The sequence below is a fragment of the Gossypium arboreum genome, chromosome 9, assembly GCF_025698485.1.
Source record: "Gossypium arboreum isolate Shixiya-1 chromosome 9, ASM2569848v2, whole genome shotgun sequence".
Lineage (NCBI taxonomy): Eukaryota > Viridiplantae > Streptophyta > Magnoliopsida > Malvales > Malvaceae > Gossypium > Gossypium arboreum.
This window is the reverse complement of record NC_069078.1, coordinates 79,396,050-79,415,651: the sequence shown is the minus strand read 5'-3', so window position 1 is coordinate 79,415,651 and position 19,602 is coordinate 79,396,050. Positions and strand designations below refer to the sequence as shown.

General features: G+C 28.4%; 1 protein-coding gene and 1 long non-coding RNA gene across 2 annotated transcripts; one reads left to right on the top strand and one right to left on the bottom strand.

Moving 5' to 3' along the window:
- Positions 1-56: 56 nt before the first annotated feature.
- On the bottom strand, positions 57-1,664 carry LOC128280571 (uncharacterized). The gene is made up of 3 exons (XR_008270665.1): positions 1,592-1,664; positions 1,032-1,113; positions 57-345 (listed from the first exon to the last, which is right to left on the bottom strand). It is a non-coding gene; the product is annotated as an uncharacterized LOC128280571 (long non-coding RNA).
- A 6,280-nt stretch (positions 1,665-7,944) lies between these two features.
- LOC108450778 (uncharacterized) lies at positions 7,945-10,267 on the top strand. Its single transcript, XM_017748543.2, has 4 exons — positions 7,945-8,439; positions 8,589-8,700; positions 9,154-9,222; positions 9,702-10,267. Exons 1-4 carry the CDS (start codon positions 8,315-8,317, stop codon positions 9,783-9,785), a joined length of 390 nt encoding a protein of 129 aa, XP_017604032.1. The 5' UTR covers positions 7,945-8,314; the 3' UTR covers positions 9,786-10,267.
- The last annotated feature ends 9,335 nt before the right edge of the window (positions 10,268-19,602 follow it).

Genomic DNA, 19,602 nt, shown 5'->3' with positions numbered 1-19,602 from the left:
ACCTTGTCTCACAAAATTCAAATATCTCCTGATATGAAAGCCTTTTGCTTACACCGTTTCTTCTATGTGAAACTAGATTCAATAAGATTTAATTTCATATTTTATTCAACCTATAATTATATTTTTATGATTTATGGTGAATTTTCAAACTCAGACTACTGCTACTAACCAAAAACTATTTTAGTACAAAATGTTGTTAACTAGTTTATAACATCTTTACTTCATTTCATTTAAACTCTATACATGCCATATAAATCTTCAAACATAAAACAAAAGCTACCGAATTGATCTGGATAGTGTGCTTTGTTGTGTTGATCCGATCTACCCACTTCACTTCAAGTCAATCTACATAAAATATTAAACACACACAAGTAAGCTTATTGAAGCTTAGTAAGTTCATAGGTTAAAAGTAATGCTTACCAAACATAATATTTCCAAACAATACCAAAACACTTACTAAAGTTTCCTGCGATTCACAACCATTGTTATAATAATTCACATAGTTGAGCTCAACAAGAATAACTACTCAATCTCTTCCATTTGGATCACTTCTCTTTATTTCTTATAATCAAATTAGGAAACGGCTTACGAAATTGAATACGTCGTTGCTCAATGCCACGATTCACAACTCAGTATGGTTTTCCTCATTGAAATACCATACCTACATTTTTCAACTCGGTATGGGAAATGCCATACCTACATTTCTTAACTCAGTATGGATTTGATAATACCATACCTACATTTCACAGCTCAGTATGGATAATACCATACCTACATTTCACAACTCAGTATGGATGATACCATACCTACATTTCACACTTTGCCATGGAACAACCATGGTCTTATCCGTCAATTCATCACACGTCACGATACGAACGTACTCAATCCTACGTTTTTCCTAATTTGCATTTCCACATTTATTCTTTCATTAACAAAATCTACACAATCCCACAACAAATTCGTATATAATAACACATTATAAACTTCAATCATTCACAAATAAACATCTAAATTCAACCATATGAACTTACCTGGCTAATTTGTAGAAGATATTGAAATTTAGGGACTATTTCGCAACTTTTTCTTTTCCTCGTTCTTCTTTGGATTCTTGATCTATAATATAAAATATTTCTACTCATTAGCATTTATTTGATTTCTATTTCACTTCACAATTTATGCTGTTCAAATTTCGAAATTGCACTTTTACCCCAAAATTTACAGTTTTCACAATTTAGTCCCTACTCAATTCACCCATCAATTGAACTAATTTTTCTCAATTAACACTTTATTTTATCATTATAAACTATTTCAAAACCTTTTATATTCTGAATTTCAACAGCAACCTTCAATTCACAACTTTTTCACAATTAGGTCCTAAATATCATTTCCTATCAAAATCACTTAATAAAACCACCTTAATATGAAATTAGAACTTAAATTTCATAATAATTCATCATAAAATTCCTTATCCATCCAGGGTAACTTCCAATTTCACCCATAAAATCAAAAACTAATGAATTCTACAAGTGGACCTAATTGTAAAAGTTATAAAAACATAAAATTATCAAGAAAAAGCAAGAATTAGACTCACATGATGTAAAAATATGAAAACCAGCTTTCTCCAGACCTTCTATGGCGTTTTGGCTGAGAAAATATGAAGAAATGTCTAGATTTTTCAATTACATCATTATTTAACTATTAACTTTTATCTATTTCCAATTTTGCCCCTTGTTCACATTGTTTTCTTGCTTATTTCATACCCAAACCGTCCAGCCATTAACCTTTGGGTCTAATTGCTCTTTAAATCCATCTTTTTAAATACTTAAGCTATTTACTCACAATTTAACAAATTTTGTGCTATTTTCAATTTAATCCTTTTTAATTAATTAGCCATCCAAACGTTAAAATTTTCTAACGAAACTTTAATACTAACTCAATGACACTCCATAAATATTTATAAAAATATTTATAGCTCGATTTTCAACTTTGAGGTCTCGATACCTCATTTTTGACCCGTTTGACCTAATAAATTCTTTTAATTCACTAATTTCACCATTTCACAAATTCTTCTAAATTCTTACTTGACTCATAAATATTAAATTACTATCTTGTTCAATCTTATTTGTCGAATTTAGTGATCTCAAATCACCATTTCCGACACCACTGAAAATTAGGCCGTTACATTCGCAGTTTATAACAATCTGCTTTGACGTGACCTAACTTTTTACAATAGCGACACATTTTATCTCGTTTCTTTGATGCTACCAAAATGGAAGCTTGCCTATCTGTCTTGCTATCCAAATGAAGCTCATTGTCAAGTTTGTCTTTACTCAACAAATAACCCTTCACATCTTCGAACGAGAGTTTGTCTCTGCCATAAATCAGAGTCTCCCTGAAAGACTTGTATGAAGGGGGTAAAGAGCACAATAATAGCATAGCCTGATCTTCATTGTCAATATGAACCTCAACATTCTTTAAATCATTTAAAAGAGTAATGAATTGACTGATGTGATCTCTAAGAAGCTCACCTTCGTTTATGCGAAACGTAAATAGACGTTGTTTCAACACTAAACGGTTAGCCAGAGACTTAGTCGCATAAAGAGTTTCTAACCTTTTCTACAAGGCAGATAAGGTCTTCTCCATCAATACCTCCTGCAATACCGTATTCGTGAGGCACAACTGGATTGCAGATAAAGCCTTTTCATCAAGCTCTTCCCATTCTGTTTTATTTAGATTCTCAGGCTTTTTCCCGATAACAACCTTTTTTCAAGCCTGATTGAACTAGAATTGCCATCATCCAAACTTGCCACAGATTGAAATTTGTCTCACCATCGAACTTCTCAATTTCAAACATCGTTGTTGCTATCTTTGAATGGGCTAATTTATGAAAATTGAACTAGCTCTGATACCACTTGTTAGGATTTTAACCCGATTAAACAACGAACAAGAAAATAGCGAAATAAATTGAGAAATTGAACACACAAATTTAACGTGGAAAAACCTCTCCAAAGAGGATAAAAAACCACGGGCAAAAATAATTTTACTATAATGGCAAAAGAACGAAGAGTACAAAAGATGGAGATAAAAACTAAACCCCAAAAACCCGAAAACAAAGAACCCACAAAACGTAAACACAAAATTCTCTAATGTGTTATGAGTTCTAATCTCTAATGGGTGTATTTTCTAAGGTTGTAAAAGAGCCTATTTATAGGCTAAATTCATAGATCAAATAATAATAAAATAATCTAAACTAATCAGTGTTTGATTGAAACAAGTAAACAGAGTTTAACTGAAAGACTATTTTTCAAATTTGACTGAAAATAGGAGTCATATTTAACACTTTGTAATGTATTGCATTCCTATTACTGCTAAGATTTGATAATATAGGGGTTAATTTCAATACCCTTTTGCCATTGTAATGTAAGATTTACATAGTAATGTAGATCTTATGATAGTTTTATAATTTTATTCCATTGTAACTTATTCTTCTTCTTCTTTTTTTTAATAATTTAATGTTAGATAAAATTAAGCAACTAGTTTAGTAAAATTGAATAAGATTTATTTTTTATCAAAATGAATTGACTTTAATTAGATTATTATTTATATTTTTGGATTGTACTAATTTCAATTACACTACATAATCCTTTACTTTTTAATAGATCTAGTTTCACAATTAAATTAAGAATACATATATTTATCATAATTTTTAATTTCATAATTACAATTATTTTTTAAATTTAAATACATTTTGAGACATATATGATATTTTTCTAATTTTATTTTAATTTCTAAAATTTCATTGACGACAAAATAAATATTTTTCTTTTTAATAATGTCTAAAATTGTCCAACTTTTGTATTTATATATGTTTAAAAAGTATAATAAGAACAATTTAATAAATATTATTTTAGCTAATCTTACCTTATTTTAATTAGGCAACAAAATCTTATATTACGCACAAATAAACAAAAAAAAAAAAGAAAGAAAGATAATGTAACCTACTAACTTGATAATATGCTAAATAACTATACATTTTGATAATTTTATTACTATATATAATCTTACTTTCTATGAACTAAACTCCTTCTAAAAATAAGTGTGGAGTGTTAAACTTAGATTATTTTTGAAAATATTTATTAATAAGTTTATTAATTTAAGGTTTATTAATTTATTTTTCAAATAAAAAGTTTATTAATTTATATTAAAAGTGGATTATTATTAATAAGTGGATGGTTGTTTTTATAAACAATTTAAGGTTTATTAATTTATTTTTTCAAAAAAGTTTATTAATTTATATTTTAAATCAAGAAAAGATTAAATCTAATATAGTTTACTTAAGCTTGAAGAAAAAAATAAAAGATTGTTAGTTGAGAGTCCATTAAGAAATAGTTCCCAAAATCTACAATTCTGTAGCATTAAACATTGACAAAAGGATACCTTATCTAGGTTTTAAATTTGATTAAATTATAATTAATTATGGTCTATTATCGTTTGGGTTCATCCTAACAAAAAGAACAAAGATAACTGCACCTAATTTTGTTGTCCAATTATAAATTATCAAACAAGGAACCGCTCCTTGTTTTCAAACCCATTGTTTTATGCTTTTTCTTTTCTTTTTCCATTAGTTGTGTGACAATGATAATTAGTCTAGGATATGGTAATAAAGGTGATTCTTTTTGTTGCATACATTATATGTTTAAAATATAATTTGAATTATTATTAATTATTATAAATACAGAATTTAAATTTAAAATGTTAATTTTTTATTAAATAAAAAATTAAATATGATATTTTTAAATGAAAAAGCGAGATGAATTTCTTAAGATGTTGAGACAAATATTTAGGATAATACTATAGATGAAAAGGGTAATAGAGTTTGATTTTTGAAGTATGTTGTTTTTTTCTTAATACCAGAGTTTCTTTTTTCTTAAAAGAAACAGTAGGAAAGTTCAATGTTCATATTTTTGTGACATTTATATCGACACCTACCTGCCTTTAATAAATATTAAGCGAAGGCATTCACCTATGAAAACGTGACATTTGGTTGAATACTGGGTTATGCTCCTGAAAAAATGAGAACTAGGTGCTCAGTATAAGTATAGAATTTAAATGCTGAAATTCAAACCCCTACGGATAAACATGTTTTTAATGTTTCACCATTAAACTTTTGTTTTCCTGTTATTTATTTGAAAAAATGTCTAATTTTAAATTTCATTACAAATTTGATAAGTTTTGTATAAAATATAATAAAATATTAAAAAAAGGGCACATGGTAATTTTTTTAAGTATGTTTGTTGAATAAAAAATGTTGTTAGTGTACTAAATATTAATTTTATTTATTTATTTCGAGTTAATATTTGATATATTGACTATAAACTTTTTAATTCTATAACTAGATTTAAAAATTATAATGTGTCGTTTTTTTATATTTAATTTTAAAATGTTTTATTATATTTATTGGATACTTGTTATTATCCTAACCTGTTAAAAGCTCCATTGATAATATGCTAAATATTTTTCATTTATTTCAATTCTAACCTACAATTATATCAATAATTTTCATTACAAATATTGAAATAATTAAATAATGAAAAACTTTTATTTATTTATCTATTATACTTTAACCTTACCTATTAAGAGTGCCGAAGTAAATAAGAAAATCTTTTGCTTTCAATCTTAAAGTTTATTTATACTTGAACTTAACAATTTATACATGGTTTTAAATTTTATTTGACTTGACTTAATTGATATCTAAACTTAGAAAAAGAAACTAACTTGATACTTTTTCTAGGTATTTCATTGACATTGTTAAAATATGTTGATGTGATCTTGAAAATAAATAGTATGATGACACGTGACAATCTCACATTTTGACTAGGGCAAAATAAAAAATAAAGAGGAGCCGTAATATTTATATAAATTGGACATGTTAAATATTGCAATTATTTAAGTATTGATTATTTTACTAAATTAATATTTAAATACTACTCTGTATTAGTTACCAATTAAACTAAAAATGGTACTAAATTTATGATAAAAAATTATAAATTCTATAAAGGAATCAAATTAAAAGAAACTTTAGAAATTTTGGGAACACAAATTCATCCTATTTTAAGAATTAATTAAAAAGTGAACATAAAAACTTTTAAAATTAGAAAAAATATTACTTAAATTTTACAAAATTTAGAGAGTTGAGGCATTATCAGTCCCTCCTAAATTTGTTTTGTTTTAGCACCAAAATAATTTTATAATTTTAAGTTTTTTTTTGTTTTCTTATATTTTAAAATATGATATTGTCAAATGTCACCATGCTATTGACTATTAGTGTCACGTCAATATATTTTAAATATATTAATCGGATACTTAAAAAAGTACTAAACTAACGTATAATTTTCAAATTTAAATACCGATTAAATTAACAAAATTTAAATATTAAATAAATACAAACCACTAAATTCAAATACTTGTATACATTTTAACCCAATCTCAACCCATTCATTACGTAAAAGATAGGGTTAATTTTCATGAAGTGAAAAAAGAGGCAAAAGACAAAATGTTGAAGAAATAAGGATGAAAAGTATTCATAAATTTATACGACAAGAAGCTGGTGTCAAAAAGTGATATATACTTTAAAACAGGTTTTTATTTTTTAACCAATTAAATACTGATTTTCAGTTTATTCTCTTATTGAATATTATTCGAAAAAAGAAAGAAAATGTATTAGATATATCCACAATCCGTGGGTGAGAAATTATTTTATTTTGCTTCACAATTTTTATATTTTTAATTTTGTTAAAGAATAGTTTGTAGTTTCATTACGTTTAAGGCTTATTTTGCATTATTTAAAAGGTAATACACACTAATTGCTTTTATTTTCGCTTTAGCATAAATCGCTTCAATTAGGGTATTCAAATCATCATTTAGTTAATGCTGAATTATTATTAATTAAATTATTCAAAATTTTAAATTTCTTAACTGTTACTTAAATCAATTTATATATATATATATATATTTAGTTCAAACAAGTTAAAAATATGTGTATAAAAAAGTTAAAATATAACAAAATAAATACAATGACATTTTTTCTTTATTTGTAGTTCAAAAATTTAAAAGAAGATAAAAATAAACACATTAACAAAACTAAATTAAAAACATAATGATAATGGAGTGATTTGTGATAATATTGAAATGAAAAAGAAACCTTTTGTTAAAATATTTTTTCTTTCACCCATTTAGTTTATATATATATTGGGTTTGAGTTATAGATATAATATATATAATATTATTAATTATCTGATTTCAATTGAACTAACTGATAATTGAATTTATTTTAAAAATATTTAACTGATTTAATTAATTTCCTGATCCACCGATTAACTTGATTTGATGAATTAATTCAGTTAAAATAAAAAATTTGTAAACCAGTAGTTACAGTTAGTGGCATGAATTCTCATATTTATTTATAATCAATTTCTTTATAAGTTTTATTTGAATTTACGATTTTTATTTTTTGAATATTTTATAAGAATCAATAAGAACAACATCAGGATGAGGATCTATCTGCTACAACTAAAAGAATAAAAACTAAATTGAATAAAAGTGTAAAAATTAAAGACTAAATTAACTATTATTCCTTATCTATAAAAAGCAATGGCTAAATGAATATTTTGCTCCTCATAAGAATCAGTTTTACCATTTGAAAAATGACTCTCTTGATGGTTAAAGGCGGTTTACTCATAAAATTCACCAGAGTTGAAACTTTCATAGTAACAGTGGTACACGTGTATTTAAGCTACTTTCTTTAAAATGTAATATATGCATTTATCCATAAAAAAACCAATTAGGATCGATGGTGTGAAGGTCAAGAAGACTATTCAATAATATTTGTTGTCATCTTCGAATTTTACTTTAATTTAACGGATTCATTTACTCTTAAAAAATGTTGATCAATGGCTGTTACAATATACTTATAGAGAAGAGACTAATGATGCGGATTACATAATCAAAATATAGCTTTTGACAGAGAGAAGGATATGCTATTATTTGCGGTATATTTAAGTTAATGTAATTTTTTTTATTTTCTTTTAACCGGTTAACTTGTAAAGATTTTTCAACTTGAAAAAAAAAAAAAAGCCGCACCGAATCAAAGTTCCAAAGCCAAATACGCCAATTGAGTTTTAGTTAAGACGTTATCTGTCGTCGATCTTAAACTCCGATGTTGTTACGAGCCACCATTTAAAAGACTCTCAAAGTGAAGGAGAAAGTCAAATTCTTCCCAACAGTTCAAGAAAAGCAGACTTTATTCAGTAAAAGAATGGTAGGAAGAGAGAGGAGAATATTGGTGGGATTCGCGGTGGCTATGTTTTTGGGCATGACAGTTTATTTTAGGCTCTGGATGATTGACTACTCTGTCTCTTCTCATGATACTGAGTTGCTAAGGTTGCCTCTCCTTTCTCTGGGTTATTTATTTATTAAAAAGTCCTACTTTTTTTTTTTTAAACTAAAATTAGCTTGTTTTGAATTATGGGTTTCCAATTTTTCTGCTTGATTAACTTTTAATTAAAATGATTTTTTTTTGGGGGGAGAAGAAGACAGTTTGATCTTGCAAACAAGGAGGCAATGGATGAATCTGCAGAGTGGAGGCTGAGATTTGATGAAGAGGCAGACAAGGCTTCAAAGTGTGCCAAGGAACTCGAAAAGGTTTGCTACAATTTCTTATTATATTTCGATCACAAGTGTGTATATATATATATATATTATATCAATATCAACAAAGACTTAAGAAACTCAAGTCTTTTGCTACTACACCTGTGGTTAGTTGACGATGATAAGTATATTTAACATTGTTTCTCGAATATTTATTAATTTGGAAGAGCCCAAATTTACTTCTCTAGTGGAACATTCTTTGTTTGGAACTCCATACATTGTTTATGTTGTTCATGATGTGATGATATTGTTGTTCTGCATGAAAAAAGAATAAAGAATTGATAAAAATATGCCTTGGGACTAATTAAAAGTTGATAAGTTAATTGTACACCAAGAATCTTTTCCGTTTCTGCTTGCTAAATTTCTTGTAGAGGTGAAGTTATTTTGTTCATATGCATGTTGGAACATTAAAAAAAGCCTGATAGATTATATGCCCTTTTTCCACAGATTAAGGAGTCCATTGTGAAGAAGGAAGATTCCATTAGTTTTAACAATAAACTGGCGCTGCTGCAAAAGGTGACTTCTTCTGTTCTGAGAGTTGTTTTCTTTCTTGGACATGAGATATATTGTTCTTAAGATCTTTATCCTTCATGCTTCAGTTGTCATTCTTTGTATACTTCTTAGGAACCTCTTTGCCTATTAGCAAGATTATTGTGTTGTGTGGCTTGAGAGCTTGTGCTCGATCCCTAACAACCCCACCCCCAACCCAATTATCAAAAAGAAAAAAGCCACTTGATCATGATTTTATTGGAAAGCCTGTTTATCAAGGGTTTTAGTTGATGAAATAAAATGGATTTGAAACTTGTTTCATTTATTTGTCCTTGAAACCTTTATCCAACCATGTTTATCAGCGTTTCAAGTGTTATTTGTTAGTAGAAATGGACTAGTGGACTGAAAGGATGCTTCATATATGCTATCTATGTGAGTAATTAAATTTACAAGCTTTTCAGGTTTTGAATTTCTGCTATTTTATTGATTAATTTGAATGTTACCAGGAAAATGCTGCTTTACTCGAGAGGGTTGAAATGTTAAAAAATAAGCTTGAGGATGAGAAAATGAGGTGTCATCATTCGCAATAGAGAAACCAATAAAAACTTGTGGGAACAGGGGCTGATCATAGCTTCACTAAGCTGATTTCATTGCTTGCAAAGCTGCAAATAAGCTGTTCATGGTCCATCGTCCATTTTGTCTGGCAAAGACCAATATGTAGCTTCTTGGATGCTTTAGGCCTAAAGTTTCTTGTAATTAGTCAAACCGTTGGAACATAGAGAATTGTCTTTCTCCACTTAGAAGCTGGGTTAATATCAAAAAGAAAAAATGTTTCCTTGTAGCAATGGTTGGTTTACATGTTCGAGCTGCAGAAACAGTTTTTGGTGCAAATTATGCATGGTGAAGGCTGCGTGTATCATAAATGACCCTCCCCATCCCTTTAAGAGAAAAGGTATACCTTTTTTTTTTTTTTTTTTGTATTTTTCATTCATTTCTTGATAAACTATGAGATTGTTACTTGTCAAATTCCTTGATGTTCTTAAGCGATTTGCATAATTAGTTTTCTTTGGCATCTCTACTCTTTTCACACTAAACACAAGTTATTGTGACAGATATTCAAAATAATCCTTAGATTTCTTTGCTTTTTTGTCTGATAGTGGCTGAATCTCGTCCAACATGGTAGATCTGTCAAAAAATTAATAGCTGAAAGTGACTAACAAGAAAAGACACGAGACAAGTGTTCTTTTTTCATTCTTTTTCTCTGTTCTTTTCTGCAACTGAAAACCAAGTCTCTGAGATACAAGCAATGATCAAAGATTGGCGACACAATCTTTAATTTCAACTGTCAAGGCCTCACCAATGATTGATTCTTAATTTAAAGGCAGTAAATGTGTTGGTTTAGGAGATTAACTCTGAATTTAAAGCTATTTTTGCATTCTATACATCAGAGCAAACTGCAATGTTTTAGCCGAGATAAAGTTTTGGTTTAATAATGGGAATTGATTTGTATAATCATTAGTAACATGGAGATAACTTGCTGGACCTCTGAACTAGTTAAACGACTGCCATGGCTAACCAAGTGGGAGCTATCCTCGACCACGGGTGCCAGTCGAACACTTGGGATCTGTGGCAGGGTTCGATTTCAGTTCATGGAGAAACCTTGTTATTGTCTGCACAATTACTTCTCTATCATCAGGTTGATTTGCAGAGACTGCAGGGTCATTGGAACTGTTGTTCCCTCTAGTGCTCTACAAAAGATTCAAATACACAGTAATCAGAAAGGAAAATCAAGGCAGAAAACCCAAAGCAAAGATGACTTGCTGCCTGTAATTTCATCGATGTATAGGTGACTTATGATATTCATTCCATGTCAAGGGTTGCAAAGACTTCTTAAGAACAGTTACATGAACCAACTAAGCTAAACACTGGGTTACGTTTGTCTAAAGTTGATATCTAGTAATTAACAAAGAAATTAATTACCCTTCCTCGCTTTGGTGGTTTGGTTCTAACATGATCCATCATCTCAACAAGCTCGTCAAACTGAAAGACAAAACCCGTCCACTTAAATACAATTTTCAGCAACATTGACTACATATGACAACGTTCTCAGCCTTTTCAACTAATATTTCAGTGATGTTAAACCTTAAATCAATTAAACCACTTTAACATTGTTATAGTACCAGTTCTGTCTGTCTTCAAATTTTCTTGCATGGTAATGAAAGAAGTTAGAAAAAGAAAAAAGAAAAAAGAAGACCATATGCGATCTTTAGAGTACTCTTCATAATCATTTCAAAATCCCAATCCCACTTGTCATGCAAATAGGAAAAGAAAATAAAATCTATCTAAATCAAAGTGGTGGTGCCGTAATGCCATAGGCATTAGATCGATATATTGAGATTAATGTACCTGCTTTATCATGATTTGGTACTTCCTTATACACTGGTTTAACCTTTTCTCTTCTTCTTCTTCTGTTGACATTATCAAATGAAAATATGTTTTCAGAGCTTGATGGAATATATATAGCAGTCTTTGTTTGCTTTCTCAAGCCTTTCTAAATAGACAATGAAAAGAAGGAACATAATATATATATGTGTGAGTGTGTGTGTATTCTCGTATAAGCAAGCAGTCAAGCGTAATTCTTGTGATGGCAAACCTTGTCAAAGCTTTCAGTCTAAAGAGAGAGGTTAGAAACAAAGGCGTAATTGTTAGAAAGAAAATAAATCACTTTCCAAATAGCAAGAGAATTACACTTTATTAACTGTAACTACTTCCCATGTTTGGCACCACAATTAAACAGATAAACAGATGAGGAATATAAGAGGATCTGTTGACGAAAAATGAGATTTTGAATCCAGGTAAGGTTTCCAACCCGATGAATATATCTAGCACCAACTTTAAATCCAAATAGCATATCTATAATTGCATCCATTATTTCAATGGATCAAAAGACTGATATATTCAGTGGCAGCATCTTTGGTAACCTTTTGCTTGTAGTGTAAAAAGCAAGGCTTTGCTTCCCCATGGAATGTGGAAAATCTCCAAGTCAAGGAAACATGCAAATCGTGAAGTGTATGATTGATGACATAAACATGAAACTATATTTGCTGACTTCTTCTATTCTAGGACTAATAATTAACCCTAGTCTATATTCAACAATAAAATAATAACGGACCAAATCATTTTCATGTGAAAGAATAAGCATGAAGCTGGATATATGATATTCCATGAACGTGTAAAGTGTGCACTCCGGAAACCATAAGCCAGCCACCACTTTTGAAATGCTTACACAAACTTGATACACCTCTGCTTTCATTCTAAGTAAATTCTGGATATAGATATTACCACAGTTGTGAAATAAAGAGAAGGTAGGGAATTGGTTACGAAATTTGTGTCTGCGTCACCTTCACTAAACATCGAATCCATCATACTCAAACTAACTAAATTCACTAAGGGACTCCCGTTAGTCCAAGGTCTCCACAAATGTTGCCTTTTTTTTTTTTTTTTTCTCTATGCAACTTTCTGCTCGTCTACCTCCAAAATTAACCAGCAAGTTATCTCCTAAAAATCAGTTATTGATAATCTCTCCAGTGCCCTTTTGAATGGATGGTGCGTTTATTTGTGTTTAGTGTAAAAATAATGGCGGCGATGAGATTAGATATTGTAACGATATTGTAGCGCGAGACAAAAAAAAAAAGATTAAACACACAGCACTGAAAATAAACGCTAATCCAAAAAGACCCTAAATAAGAAAGTAAATACTTAAATCAAAGAATCCCCAAAGATATCAAAATCCCATGATTGATGAACTTTCTGTAATCTATTTCTTTGTTCAACCAAACCTATATTTGCTGCTTATTTTCATAATACAACCAAGTTACAATAGATTACAAGTCACCAAAATAGCCAACAATATCAAATTTCATTGTTGGGATAATGCAGTTCAACGGTCAATATTCTAATAATCTCCCTTTTTATATAGTATGTAATCTATATAAAATAAAATATATAATACTATAATATAAATATTAAAAGATATGTTATCTATATTTAAATTTTATTAAATCAATAAATATTAAATTAAATATAATATACTTTTAAAAATTGATATCGTGAACTAAAAATAGGCTTGAATTAGTTAGTTTTAAATATAAGTAAACTTGAGATAAATTTCAAGCTCATATTTTGAGTCAAATCAATCTTAGATAAGCATAAAATATATTAAGATCACTACATAACCTCAACTCATGAACTCCTTTATTTGAATACCCCTGAGAGACACAACCAACAATATTACCACATTTGAGTAGAAAATTAAAAAAAAAAAAAAGTCGGATTGAGTATAAATAGATAATAATAAATAAGTTGATGAATGGTAGCTGAATTAGATTTATTAAGATAGAAAACATAATAAATATATTTTTATACATGAGGAAAAGAATTTCAAATTTGATTTTAAAACACTATAAAAGTAAATTAAAGAATAGAGATGTAATGGATAATTGGCAACCCAAACAAGTTTTTTCCCTTTCTTCTTTCTTCTTAAAGGCAAACCGGATAATTTGAACATGGCTTTTTGGGCTGTAATTATGGTATTGTTTGTGGGTCAGATAATAGAATCTGGGCTTTCTATTTTTAATAATATTTGTGGGTCCATTACCAAGGAGATTGGAATAAATAAATTTCCTCTTTCTGAATGATTGGGAATAATTCCTTTTCTTTTTCTTCTTCAACAATATTTTTGTAAGTCAAAAGTTCCTTCATTAAAAAAATTAAGTAAAAATATTACTCTTGGATTTCAATATTAAATAAATTAATTTCTTTCAGAAAGATTAAAATAATTTAATTTTTATCAATTTTAAAATAAACAATTAAAATAATTAATTATAATGTTAATATTTTCGCTCAATTGTGCATATATAAAAAATTAGAAAACCAATACCAAAAATTAACATTCGATTTTTGGTTCTCGAGGTATTCACTGGAGCAAACCCAATGACTAATCCTCTGTGTTTTGTAGGTCCATTAATGGAGTAGATGCTAGCGATGTTTGAACCCTCAACCACTTTTTACGGTAGAAGAAACTCTTGCCATCTCACCTAATCCCGTGGTTCCAATTTTAATTGTTCACATTTTCATTTATTTCTTTGTTTTTTTGCCCATTGATTTTCAAATTTTCATTTCTTATTTTAAAAAAAATATAATTTTATTTATATTTGTTGATTTTTAGAATCAAACTAAATTAATAGAAATATCAAAATGATATAATATGTAAACATAGAAGACTAATTGTGTAGTGGTGTTTGAACCAGACCGAACGGTTAGGTATCGATCTAGAGAGTGTCTTTGAATCGGTTAGATCAGGAACCAGTTGAACTAGCGGTTGAACTGAAATTTTTTAAAAAAAAGAAGAATTTTTAATAATTTTTTAATCAAACCGCTAAAGTGGTGATCTGATAGGTTCAACTATTGGTCCGTTTTAGAAACCATCGTAACTCTGTTATTATACCATCAAAATTATACACAATTGACCAAAAGACATTAATGCAGTGATTGGTTATTCTTAGTTATTCATTTTTAAATTGATAGTAATTAAATTGCTCAATTTTTTTTAGAGATACCAACTCGCTCAATATCAAATTTGAGAAGAACTAAAGATGTGTTTTTACCAAAAATCAATTAAGATCTAATAAAAAGTTTTTATCTAGTTGAGCCTTTATCAAAAAAAATAAAATTAAGTACTTGCATTAAAGTTGATTGTGTAGATCATTACAATTTGTTGATGTGACAAATGATGATACAAGACGATAATACGTGGTATGCCACATGTAATAAATGTTGAATATGAAAAAAATTAAAAAAAAATCCTAAATTTTAATAAAAATTGTATAACTCAGGGTTGAACTTTAAAAATGATAGTATAAAAGAGGCAGGCACTAACTCTAAACGCCTTCATGGATTGCCAAACAGACTTGAAGGGTGACTTAACTATACTAAAAATAAATAAAAAATTAAATTCTCTTCATCAAATAAAAGTTCATATTGAATAGTTAACTCAACAAGTTTATATTAGATCTAGTGCCCTTAATAGTTTTTCGTCTATGTATACTTGTATTTTAAAAAAAAATAGTTTAATAAATATTCATTGATTATAGTAATATTCTTTGTATATTGTACTCAATTATTTTTGCACGTAATGAAAAATGAAAGCAAATATTGACTTATTAATTATCTAAAATTTAACTAATATTAAATAGTATTACATAGTTGGATCGTAATACAAAAAGATAGTTTATATCAATAGGTAATATAAATATATCCTTAGTCTAATTGGAAATGAGTAAACCAATCGAAAGACTAATATATCATCTACCAAATCCAATTGGGGAGATACATTGTCTTAGGTGCTGAAGTGGATGGCTCCTAAAAGATAGAGACATAGATGTAATTGACTGGACTGATAGTACATCGAACATGACCCAAGTAGAATAAATTCTAGATCCATTTGTAATGTTCATAATGTGACATATTTTAATCCTAAGTGGATGATGGATTATGTATGTGTGACTCGTATAATTTAATGTAAATGAAAGCCTAAGTTCAAAGAGATAAGTAACTGAAAGCTATTTTATTGGGTATAGGAATTCTGTAGTGTGTAGCATCAGTCCCACAATAGTGGAATTCATAACCTAGCTAAAGGATAAATGATATCATCTCATCAACATTACATGATAGATGAAAAGTAAACATGACCATGAGTAATTTGTCTTTGTGATTGTGATAAATGATTTAATTATTATTTGATAGTAATTGACTTTTCATTAAAGATGTAATGATTACTATAAGATAAAATAGTATCATATCAGGATAACAGATTTATCCTAAAGAGATTAAAGATATCATATAAGGTAACACACTTATGACAAGGTCATTGGACGAACACTTGTTAAGTAGCTTTTCTGATGACATATAATAAGAGATAGCTCAAAAATGATATACTTTATTGGAATGACTTTGTGACTAAATAAAATTATAATTAATAGGTGAGAAAGTCTAAACTTAATTATAAATTATTTGAGCCATAATTATATATATTCAATCAATCTCTCTACTAGCTTGAAATAACAAAAAATGGATTGCATGTATAACCAATGAATGAAAATAAATAGAAACGACAAAGTAAAATGAATAGATCGCATGAATCACTATCCACAATGAATGCGTTTTCTCGCTAAATATAGAAATGACTTGAGAATTAATTTAAGGTTCTTCAAATTATTATTTAATTAATTATTAAATAGTTGACGTTTGAAGATGGAATTAAATTAATTAGTCATTATGGAATTTTTGAATAAGAAAATTAAATATATTTCATTAGATATTATATTACGATAAAGTTGTCATGACTCTAACTGAATTAATATTGAGTTGAGAAAATTATTTAATTGAGAAATTAATTTAATTAATTGATTAAATCATATTTATTTTGAAAAATAGAAAATAAGTATTGGATTGGATAAAATAATAAAGTGTTAGGTTAAAAATTTAGGAAGCAAATATAATTGGACTTACTACATGAGAGGCCTAAACTTATCCCTCATGTAAGACAGCAACCCTAGTAGAAAATACAAGGGTGTGCCGCCCTCTACTCTAGTTGAAGTCGGATTACATTTTCTATTTAAATAATATTATTTATCGAGTGATAATTTAACCATGATTCTTGTACTTCACTCTATAAATAGAGAGCATGGGTTGACCAAAAATACATTTCATACATATTGATATATCATTATTCAATCAAAAAGTAGTGGTAATTTATTTACTAATAACTAAGAGTAAATTCTATTTTCTGAGAATTACGAGTTTTACCAATTTATAGAGAGATAAATTATTTTCCCACTGAAAGTAAATAAATCATTCATTTTCTATATCATATTGTTTGAGTCCATAGTCGATGCAATTCATGATACAATGATAGCGGGGAAGGTTGTTTGGTTAAAAGCCACTTGAGTCCGCATCGCACAAAGCACATGTATAGTTCTAGTTTAGGGTTTATTACTATAAATATCACAGAAAAACACAATTTAAAAAAAAATTTAAAGTTCCAATATACCAATAATAATTGTTTCCTTAATTAACTGATTTTGCCAACAATTTACACATCCAATATTTTTATGAACTATTATAATTATTTTTATTATTATGAATTTTATAAGTATAACATATATAATTTAACGTAATCTTCTACTTTCATGTTTGCCTGTCAGTAAATATGATAAAAATATTAAAATTTACTTTAAATATGACTCTATCAAAGTAAACGTATCACTCAAAACTTACAACATACCGATAATTTGTTTTAGAAGCTAAAATGACATTATTATTTAATGCATTTATAATACAACTAATTGATTTACATATTTTTCATAGAACAAAACAAGAAAAATTGAAGAGTGTAAAGTATAGATATGTAACATGTTGATCTTTTAAACATTATGTAAATACAATTTTTTAGAATATTTTACTTATGTTTCAATAATGATTGCTAACATTCATTATATAAAATTAAAATACTTTTATTAAAATATAAATAATTGAATGCATATCGAAAAAACTTTTAATTTATAGTTGTTTCAATATCAAATTTAAATAATTGTTCGAGCTGAAAGTTAGAATAAACATCATAAGAAAAAGAGTTACAAAGAGAGTATTAACTTATAATATTTGTTAATACAATTTAGTTTCATAAATTTTATCTTTACAAGAATTCACTTAGAGAATGATTTTATTTAATAATTAATCCTTTACTTTATTTCAAATAAAAGATAAAATGAAGTTATGGTAATTTTATTTCATGAGCCCGACACATCCATTTGTTGCTTAATAATATTGAAAAACAGCTTAACATTAATTATATAGTTAAATATGCCAACCAAATAACCGATCATAACTATTGTCTAAACATAACATGGAATAATGAAATAGATCAGATAATCAAAGTTGATGAAGTACAAGTCACATAAAAAGTAGACATGAAAAATATCTAATTGTATGAGTACTTAAAAGAAAACTTTATTAATAAAATGATTGTCTTATGGTAAATATAAAAGGTAAAAATACGGATGCCGTAATTTTAAAGTGATAGAGAAAGGACCACCCTATCTATTCATTGTAGTTTCTACAAGCTACCACCATCACTACGGATCTTAAACTCATCAAGAAATACGGGACCAATGAAGTTAAACTTTGTAGTATTGGCCTTCCCTACAGCGCTGAGGGTTGAGAGAATATTTCGTCCGGATAATTGTGTAAACAGCTAATGCTACAGTTGCACTGGTAGCTGTTCACTGTTCCATAATGTGACTCTTAGCGATAGCATTCATTCCAACACAACATACAAAAAAACCCTTTTTATCTCATCACTCACTTTTCATTTTCATCCAACCCATTTATTTGTATATCAATCTTTCTGAAACTTCAAGCCACATGATTAAATGATCAAAGGATGAAATGAGATACCACAACAAACTCGACTCATGTATACAACTTGTCCCCTATTTAAATCTTGAAACAAGACCACATCTCCTTGTCAAGTTGTTGTTGACTTAATACTTTTGCATTGGACTGTTAGTCATCGCTGTCAAAAACACCTTTCGGGTGTGGAATTTCAAATTCATTTATTTATTTACTGTGGAAGTAAAAAAGAAAATGGTGAGGTCTTCAATTAAACGACAGAGACACGGAGGCAAGTACTTGATGACATGGCATGACCCAAGGACCCGTGCGGTGGACCCCACAGTTTGATAACCAGGCTTTTTATTTCTGGTCTTTCGTTCATAAAAATGAACCAAACCTCCCAAATCCCATCCCATCATCCCAAGAGTCCAAATGGACGACACGTAAGATTTACCGCATGATTGTAACGTGTCGCCGTTATCTACACACGTGACACTACTTCCTTCTTTTGGAAATTATTTAATGGTTAGCGTATGAGCTTATCCCGCTGCCTGGCTCCAATATGGAAATGCATGCAGAATTTTATCTCTATTTCTTTCTACTATCCAATTATTAACCATACTATTCATTATTACTTTAAAACATATAGTTCATGTAATTTTGGGTATCTAAAATTCCTTCATTTTTCTTTACACGGTATCAACCCAAATCTTATCTTTAAAAGAAAAAAAAAAAAACTTCGACCTTACTGCTTCTATGGTATCCACAAGAATAACATAGCTTTTTCTAATAATATCTAATATTATTTATGGGTCCTAAATGGTATTTTTTGAGTTGGAAATAGTGAAAAATAAAAAAGGGAAGAGAAGAAAAGAAAAGTCAAGAAATAGGGACAGGATTAAGTTAACGAAGCACCTTGAATGCTAATGACGTAGTTGTCTCATGTTGGATGGC

What these genes read in the sequence shown, in the direction of transcription:
- LOC108450778 (XM_017748543.2), top strand. Translation starts at nt 8,315, where the DNA reads ATGGTAGGAAGAGAGAGGAGAATATTGGTGGGATTCGCGGTGGCTATG. An exon ending in GTGCCAAGGAACTCGAAAAG is followed by an intron (nt 8,701 to 9,153) that starts GTTTGCTACAAT and finishes CTTTTTCCACAG; the next exon opens with ATTAAGGAGTCCATTGTGAA. An exon ending in AACTGGCGCTGCTGCAAAAG is followed by an intron (nt 9,223 to 9,701) that starts GTGACTTCTTCT and finishes GAATGTTACCAG; the next exon opens with GAAAATGCTGCTTTACTCGA.